General features: G+C 41.0%; 1 protein-coding gene across 1 annotated transcript; it reads right to left on the bottom strand.

The window, feature by feature from the left end:
- Window positions 1-7832: 7832 nt before the first annotated feature.
- LOC131552539 (transmembrane protein 121) lies at window positions 7833-9111 on the bottom strand. Its single transcript, XM_058796375.1, has one exon. The coding sequence runs from the start codon at window positions 9002-9004 to the stop codon at window positions 8054-8056; it is 951 nt and encodes a 316-aa protein (XP_058652358.1). The 5' UTR covers window positions 9005-9111; the 3' UTR covers window positions 7833-8053.
- Window positions 9112-9670: the final 559 nt, after the last annotated feature.

Consider the following 9670-nt stretch of genomic DNA (forward strand, 5'->3'; position numbering starts at 1 on the left):
AAATTTAGTACTTTAGTGCGTTTGTTATTCAGAACGAACTCAAGCAGCATAGTAAATGTCAGTGTCACATTACTTCTCACAAATACAAATGTTTAAAATCTACATTTAATTTGTACAATAAACGTTACAGTTTCTACATGTCACGGACCTACTTTGTTATCTATCCTTATTTAACAGGAACTAGCTACATTAGACAACTCCTGCACATGACATGCCCGAATTAGGAAATGGTAGAATTTTTTTTTATTTTTATTAATTCCTTCCTTAATTTTAGTGAAAATGTGAGCACATTGTATTATTTAATTCCCATTATTAAACAAGAAACGAATAAATAAAACCTGGCCAGGATTTAGCCAAAACAATTAAACAAAATAGCCTATACCGGACAAATTAATAAAACGTCTGTAATTTTAAACTCACAAGTTCTTTCATTATTCAACAAATACATTATATAACGAAATAGTATTTGTAATATAAAAACTAATAAAGGGTACCAAATTGTATTCATTTTTATTAGTCAGGATACAATTCGTTTTTAACAACGAATTTTCGTTTTTAACAAAACATTTACAACACAATAGGAAAAAGTGTCGCAGAGAGAGAAAAAAAAGTAAGTTGTACAAAAAGGCTTGTTAGCTATTTTTATTCGTCTTGTCAAAATACTATAAATTCGTTTGACATTTTTCTGTTAATACAGTAGGAAAAGTGTCGCAGAGAAAAATAAATAAATAGGACATCTGTCATTTAAAATTATAGGTTAAGCAAAATATAAACAAAACCGAGTCCGTCCTTCAAGGACAGCGCATCATCCACGCTTTGCTCCATCCTTATTCTGCTGTCACTGATCGACAACCTTCCTGTTCTGTCTGAGGGCCGTACATCACCATCGGTAGCCTGCTCTGAGCATCACTGCGCACAGACCCCGCAAACAAAATACATGTTACCGACCGCTACCGCATTATTCCCGCGGTGCAAGAAATCTGGTCGGTCCCGCAGTTACTGCGTTAATGCAGTTAATGCAGATCTACTTTGCAGCCCCTACTTCGGAGCTCAACTCTCCCAAACCCCAACCTTCAACTGGAATTACACAAATGAAAATTCAGTCACACTGCTGGAGGCTATTTTTTATTTTTATTTTTTGCTTAACATAATATAGACATGTTCTATCTAAAACAAAAATAATTATAATGTGTAACATTAAGCAGTGTGTTTTCAGCTGCAGAATACGCACAAGTCTGATAAAGATCTTATTTCAAGTTTTTCCGTGCCAGTGATCCTGCTGACCACAACTGGACGAATTAACTTTGGTTTTGTGTCCGCAAAGCAAAAGAATGGTTAGTCATTAATTTCACTTCATAATAATAAAGGCGTAATGCACCTCAAAAAATTACGTTTATGTATATGTAACCATAACAATTACTGTGTATAACATTAAATCAATGTTTAATTTGTTAACCTGCACCTGGACGCCAGCGCACTGAACTCTCTCTGTTTGCACACGTCATTGTTTACGAACAGATTAAACGAAACGTGACAAGTCAGTGAGCAGTAATGGCGTCGGCGCGACGCAGTGCGTGCCGCGTGGGGGATGGGAAATGCTGAATGAATTCTCGCGGGATCCACCCTGCTTGCAGCTCGAGGCAGGGCTGCATCTCGCGGTAGTTTGATGTCGTGGGGGATGGGATCTCGTGAGAAAGTTGTTCATGGGTTCATCCATGTGGGCCCCAGATAAAATGCCTATTTTGAGCCCATGCCCACTCTGTAGCCCATGTGAAACCAAGGTGAATCCAAGGTGTTCGGTGCTTGATAATTACAGACCGGTGTGTTGGAGCAGGTCTATAAAATGCCGCTTGCTACCCGACTCCCGAGACAAACTTTCTCTCTTTCTTCTCCTTTACACAGCTGCTGTTGCAGGCATTAAAAAAAGTTCAGTTTTGGTTTTTAATGGCAAAGTGATTATATTTCGTTTCGTTTCTTTATTAAGTTAATTTAGAAACATGATTGGAACATTTTATGTTTGTTAATTTCAAGTTGTATTTATTATCTTTTTAAATACCATGCGGCCAGCACCAGACAGTGAGTTGAGCATATGTTTGATCAGTTTAGCCTTCTCAAATAAACAAGATATGGGACATAAAAAAACGTCATGCATTTCACAATATACATTTAAAAATGTCAGATAAATGTGTGATAAATATAAAATCGTTTGTGCTAAAGGTGGAAGCTGAAGTGCGCTTTGAAGGACATGGAGGTGCTAGCGAGATCACTTGCGTTTTGTTTTTCTTAAGAATGGAAAATTAAAATGCGCTGTAATTTTTCCTCATAAAGGTAAGAGTATACATCATTAAAAGCCGCAAATAGTATTTTTTGCGTGCACTCACAATATTAAAAAAATGTGTTGCTTTTTAAAATAAAGAAAACAAACAAGCTCTTGATCTTGCGCAGTAACACTTCACAAACATTGAACCGAAACTCAGCAAATACTTGCCTCACTGACATAATAAATATATTTATAGAATGCTATAAAATACTACTTTACAACGAAATAATTCAAATCGAAAATTAAAAAGTCTTTCATTAGCCTATGTAATCCATGAAGATGCATTTCTCTCTAAAGGCGCGTCCAGTGAGGAGATATGGGGAGTAAGTGTGGAGCAAAGTGTGGATGATGCGCTGTCCTTGAAGGACGATCAACTAAAATCAATACTAAAATCAAACGAATTTAGTATTTTGACAAGATTAATAAAAGGCTATTTTTGTTCAACTTACTACAAAAAGTAAGTTGTACAACTTTTTTTGTACAAACTTTTTTTCTCTCTCTGCGACACTTTTTCCTATTGTGTTATTAAACGAATGACAAGACGAATAAAATAACAAATACAATTTTGTGCAGGCTACACTTTTATTCGTTAGCCTATATCTCTCTTTCAGTAGCGGAAATTTAAATGTGAGATTCTGGAAACGAGATCTAAATTTAGTGAGAACGGTCGGGTCAAAATGTGTGTTTTTATATTATAGGTGTGAGCCAACGTGTGTGGTATTGCAGTGCAGTACAGGCTTTGCCTAGTCGGTCAGTATCTGACATTATTGCCTTACAGGAGGCAGACTCCGTTATAGGGGAAGCCCTGAAGTTTTGGCGACGAGGGCAATATCCAAACCTGCGAGAGCGGCGACTCATGCCGAAGCCATTTCGGAGGGGAAATGGTGCTTCAGGTAATATTGCCGGTAGCCTTGCAGCCAGAGATATTAACATCCCTACATCAGCACCATGGACATCAAGGTGTTGAGCGCACCCTGGAGCTGGCACGGCGGGTTCAGGAGTGCGAGCGGTGTCAACAGGCTAAAGATGTGGCACCAGTTGCTCAAAGCATTTGGACATGGGGCATTTGTTGGCCTCACGCCCAAATGAGATAGTGGCCATTGACTTTACAGAGTTAGAGCCATCTCAGACGGGGCAGGAGAATGTGTTGGTAATGACTGACGTGTTCAGCAAATTTACTGTGGCGGTTCCTACCCGGGATCAGCAGGCTGGAACCGTGGCTCGGGTCTTGGTGGAAGAGTGTTTTTTTAAATATGGGGTGCCTGGGCGGATTCATTCTGACCAGGGCTGCAATTTTGAGTCTAATCTGATTCAGCAGCTGTGCAGCCTCTACAAGGTGGGTAGGTCTTGCAGCTCTCCTTACCATCCGGCTGGAAACGGTCAGTGTGAAAGGTTCAATCGGACCCTGCACAACTTGTTGCGTACCCTGCCCAGGTAGTGAAAGCCCCGCCAATTGGCGGTTCGGTGTAGGTCAGCATTCCAATGTGCATCGCTTACCGCGAACAACAGGGGCAAGAGACGTAGGAGCGCTGGATTCTGCGGCGTGTGGGACTAATGCTGTTATGGCATTGTTTAGGCCGTGGAACTAGAGTTCGTGGGGTAATACCTTTTAGGAGTTTCACCGTCGGGACGACGATGACTAATGGGGGGGTAGAATGTAGCAGTACAGTTTACCCGTGACGTATCCTGTAATAGGAGGAGGGGGAGTGCTTGGTAATTACTTTAACCGAATAGCATATAAAAGTGGCCGTAGGGGCGCTATGTGTGTGCGTCTGTTCTGCATCTGCGGGAGAGAGGTAACTCACTTCCGGCGAGGCGTGTGAACATTGGGAGGTAGGAGTTGTTGACAGTGACTGTATGGTGGACTTTCTTTATCTGGTTTCATGGGTTCATTTTGTCAAAGGGTGGACTGAGGAGCTGTATGGGATGTCGGCAGCAATGGCAGTCTGTATGGAGATGGCGGCTAGGTTATGTGAATCTCAATAGAGGTAAATTTAATCTGCTGCGATTGCTTTTAGTGTTTGGCTTGTTAAAATGTGTGTTTTTATATTATAGGTGTGAGCCAACGTGTGTGGTATTGCAGTGGGATGGTGTCTGGCTCGGTGTGTTTCAACTATTGTTGGAGGCTTGATGATTGGCTGCTCCAGTGGCCGCAAATTGTTCTCCCATACTGGGGTTTTGTGCCTCAGCATCGGGATTATCATCTCGTTTGCTCGGGATCGTACGATGCTGTAGTCAAATTGAGCTGGCGGATCGGTTCGAGTAACCGGTCATTGGATTGCGCAAGTGCACTTCTTTATAAAACTGAGTACATTGACTGTGTTCAACTTTCGCAGGATCGGCTGGACCGGGGTGTGGCGTTCTTCTCACTCCTTCGATGGGTTGTGAGTAACGTGAAACAGAAACCTTGCAATAGTCTATAGCGGTGTATAACAGACGATTGGCCTTTGTGCGTCACCGCCCTTTTTGAGTTTGTTTTTGTTTGGTTGATTCTTAAATGAAGATTGTTTTCTGTGTTTTGTTTTCTGAGTTTATTTTGATGTGTTTATGGTATGTTTTCTTTTATTGTGACCAGTTTGCAGTTATGGCCTGGTTCTAGCCCGCGTTCAGAGCTGTAGTGTGCTGGACGCGATCCCTCACCTATTTGGGCAGAACTGAGACGTTTAATACTTTTTCATGTTTTAACTTGTGTATTGTGTATATCTTTATTTTTGTTTCTCATCAGAATCGAGTGGCCAGTTGCGGAGGGGCAGCCTTCCCTTGTGTGTGGTGGTGGGCTTTCTGCCTGAATGCCGTGTTCACTGGAGGTGTGGTATGCTGTGGTGTGAGTGTGCACTGTTGATTGCTGTTTCCATCCTGTCTAGGTGTGCCACCCGAACTTCTGAAGGGTTAATATTAGTATAGTTTCATTTGATTTTCTCCTGAGTTTGTCATACATTAATAAAGTTGTTGTTTTATTATTGCAAATAAAGCTTTCATTAATTGTGACCTCCACTCGGCCTGATACCTGACTCAACCGTATCGAACCTGTGAGCCTTGCTTTGAGAAAGGTGTGTTCCCCCGGACACTAAAACGGGGTGGCATAGTCGGTGTTTGTGTAGCGGCCCCCTTGTGGTGGCCTGATTAATTAAGTCACGAAGTGTGTGTGTGAGGGCTATTAGGTGATAAGATACTTCAGCCCCTTTGAATAGAGACTGCCATACTTGGCATAGTCCATAACACGTATTTCTGACCCCCCTTCTCCCTCGTGCCCGCCACATTAACATGAAATCTAAATTTACTAAATTATGTAAAACGTTCCACATTTCAGTTCCTTATGGATAAAATCACTAAATACGTCAGATCATGAAGGTAAAAGAGGCATGAATGCTGTTTCATGTAGACTTTAAAGTGGCTCTGCGGTAACGTTTTTCTCTCTTCCAGGACATTGCATCTTTAACACAGTGTTCTGAGATGCTTCAGTTTCCCAGGATTCTGTTAAAGTGAATCTCTGGCAGCTTCTTTCATTACATGTCAGGTACGCAAATGCATGGGCAGTAACAGGCTTGTTAGGGCAGTTTGTTTTCTTCATCTGTTGGAAGTTATTAACAGAGCAGTACATTCATTCTGTTAATTCATAACTAACATTGAACATGATAAAATTAAACATCATCTGCAACAGTAGCATACTACAATAGTTTTGTCTTCTTTTCACTTCATTCATTGAAAACTAAGTAGACTGGGCAAGGTGTTAAAATGGCATTTTCAGATAAATGGTGTTGGCAAAAAGGAGCTACATTTGCAATTAAATAGCAGCTAATTGTAGAATAAAATGAAGAGAGGAGAATCACTGGCCATTTTCCCTTTGTAATGCTGTTTAATTAAAAACCCTCATCAGAATTGTAATTAGGACATGAAACATACTCTATCTTTAGACTAATCAGTACATTTGTGTGGCTGACCTGAGTAAAACATGCTGTAACAAACACACAACGGTGTACACAACTCTTTGTCAAAGCATCACATAAAAAAAAAAAATAAAAAATCTTTCCCCCTTTTTCTACTAAAAGGACGTTTGCTGCTTTAGTGTTTTTTTTTTGTTCTTTTTTCATATTGTTTTATTTATGTTTTATCATATTGCATGATTAGAAAATAAATACACAAATGAATCACAATAGTTTTTTTTTTTTTTCTTTTGATCCAAATGTTATGATCTCTATAAATCTCATAATGTACTTGATTAATGATGAAACTTTCCATTTATGAGGCAGGCTCTTTGATCTTCTCAAAATAACAGTGTCTGTTATGCTTTTACACCACCATTTCTGATCAAACTGTGTTTGAAATGGTTTACTATCATACTCCATGCTAGATATACCAACCTGGGCTGCGTTTCCCAAAAGCATTGTAAGCTTAAGTTCATTGTAGACCCATTGGAAACCAATGGAGCTACAATCAACTTAAGCTTACAATGCTTTTGGGAAAACGCAGCCCTGATCTCTTGAGAAAACATAACTATTTTACGAGTTATAGAGTTTACTGTGTCCTGTATGGTTTTTAAAGCAGTGCACCAGTATGACACAATCATTTTTAAAAAATAACTGCAGTATGCTGAATCATTTTCACTAGACCTGTGTCTCGAAGCATTCTCAACTCTTCACTAGTCACTATCCTGAGCTGTGACGTCAGCAGACGAGACAAATACCAAGTCAAGAGCCTCCAGAAATCATCAGTCACTGGGGAAACATCTATCGTAATTTTCTGCACGCAGTGTTTTAGAATCTCTGCGTGCTAACAGATGGTGTATTGCACATCTACTAGCAGGACCAAACTGGACCAAAGTAACCAGCCAAACCTGGACCCCAGGTGAGCATGACCATTTTGAAAATTGGAGTTTGTCGAATGACATACTTAGAAAGCTGGCATAGTATGCAAAGTAAATCTATATGTTAGGAAGGAAGTTTAGCATTATGCAATTACTGACTACCTTCTAGAGCCCGACCGATATATTGTTTTGCCGATATGAGCCTGTCACAGATACACTATCTCACAGAAGTGAGTACACCCGTCACATTTTTGTAAATATTTTATTATATCTTTTCATGTGACAGCACTGAAGAAATGACACTTTGCTACAATGTAAAGTGAGTGTACAGCTTGTATAACAGTGTAAATTTGCCGTCCCCTCAAAATAACTCAACACACAGCCATTAATGTCTAAACCGCTGGCCACAAGATGAATTCAGAACTTATTTGGTTCAGATGGTGTCAAGCATGTGGCGGCAACCAGGTGAGGAGTACAAAGACAAGTGTATCTTTGTTTAGACATTAATGGCTGTGTGTTGAGTTATTTTGAGGGGACAGCAAATTTACACTGTTATACAAGCTGTACACTCACTACTTTACATTGTAGAAAAGTGTCATTTCTTCAGTGCTGTCACATGAAATATTATAATAAAATATTTACAAAAATGTGAGGGGTGTACTCACTTCTGTGAGATACTATATATCGTATCAGTGAATATGGCGCCGAAAAGAATTTTTTTTACAGAGCATACTGTATAACGCATATGAAATGTTGGTATCGGCCCCCAAAAAACCCATATCGATCGGGGCTCTACTACCTTCATTCCATTACGCTCCACTTGTAGTTCTCTCGGATGAAAATAATGAAGCTAGCAATATGTAGCTTACATTCACATGGTTTCATCAGAGATGTGTGTTTCCATGTGCAGGTAGTCTTCAGATTCCGGGTCACGTATGTTCACACCTGGTGACCTCGGGCAGCGGCGTTTGCTCCTGCAGCGTCCCCTGTGGAGGAGTCTGACCGGATCGACCCGACGCCACAGAGTTCTTTTGTAATTCCACTCCAAACCCGGGCGGGGCGCTCTGCAACTGTCTCCTGTACTGCACAAAGCTGCACGTCTTCAGAACGATGGCGAGGATGTTCTTGGCCATGAGTATCCCAGAAACTCTGTTGTCCTTATAGAGGAGCATATTCCCTCCACGGATAAAGAGAGTGACAATGTTAATAGTCACCAAACTCAGAATGGGGTAGAGCATCATCTTGTGAGGACTGATGTTGATGCCCTGCATGCTGATCTCACTCAGAGACACGCAGGGCAGCACTAAAAGAAGAATATAACAGTAGAAAAACATCAGTCCCTCGGCCCAGAGCGGAAGCCCTTTCTTCTGCGGCTCCCACAGGTTGGCCTGGATGTCCAGAATGTCCAGCAGATCCACCACCACCCAGAACAAACGGTTTCTGATCTCCTCCTTCTTCTTGAAAGCCTTCACGTACTCCATGTGGTCGATAGCAACCAGGATCACGAACAGCATGGGAATACTGACAGAGAGCAGGAGTGTCAGAGCTTTCCGAGCCAATGCGTCCAGGCTCTTACGATCAGCCTTGTAGTTCTGGTAAACAAAATACACCTTAATCTCCAAGACGAAGATGTAAAGGAACCAGAGTATCATGGCGTAGCCTCGTTTTGCCGTCCTCACTTCGGCCCCGACCCACACCGCCACGTATCGCAGCACGATGAGGAAGCAGAGGTCTCCCACCGTCACCATGATGCAGATGCCGATCTTCCGTGGGCCATGGTTCTGCTCCACCAGGTAGGCGTCCATCAGCGCCATGCTGCTCATGATGATGATGGTGGACAAGCAAACGTGTGGCTTGTTGGTGGGAGGCGGTGGCACCATCCTGCTGACCACTTCCCTGAACCGAGAGGACTCAGAGTCTTCTGCTCCTCAGTGCTGCTCCCATGGAGCTCCAGGATTCACTAGCTGGACACAAACAAATCACCTCAATCACCAAGATGCAAGTCCCAATATGCGCAAACCATCAAAGTCAATATGTTTAGATACAATGGATCTTTTTCACAAGACTGTGATGATGCATTTAACAGTCATCAGCATCGTAAATCCTTGAAAGTTTTTTTATATTTATATATATATATATATATATATATATATTATTATTATTTTTTAAATGTGGTTAGCACTTTATTTTGATGGTCCCTTTTGAGCATTCTGTTGACAATAAGTAACTTTTCACCTACATGTCAACTAACTCTCATCAGAGTAGTTGATTCATATATGCTAACTCTTTATTGTGATATTGTCCCAACCCCGCAATTAGGTTGTTTTGACCCAGTGGTTGGGTTACTACCCAGAAGGTTGTGTTAAACATTTAACCCAACCGCTGGGTCAAAACAACCGAATTGCTGGGTTTGTCCATATTTTACCCAGCACTGGGTTGTATTTAACCCAGCATTTTTTAGAGTGTAAAAAACTAGTATTTTCACAAGCTAAAAAATGGTCAGTTAACTTCTATTAACTAAATTAAATCATCATTTGGTATGAGCA

The sequence above is a fragment of the Onychostoma macrolepis genome, chromosome 13 (assembly GCF_012432095.1).
Source record: "Onychostoma macrolepis isolate SWU-2019 chromosome 13, ASM1243209v1, whole genome shotgun sequence".
NCBI classification, from domain to species: domain Eukaryota; kingdom Metazoa; phylum Chordata; class Actinopteri; order Cypriniformes; family Cyprinidae; genus Onychostoma; species Onychostoma macrolepis.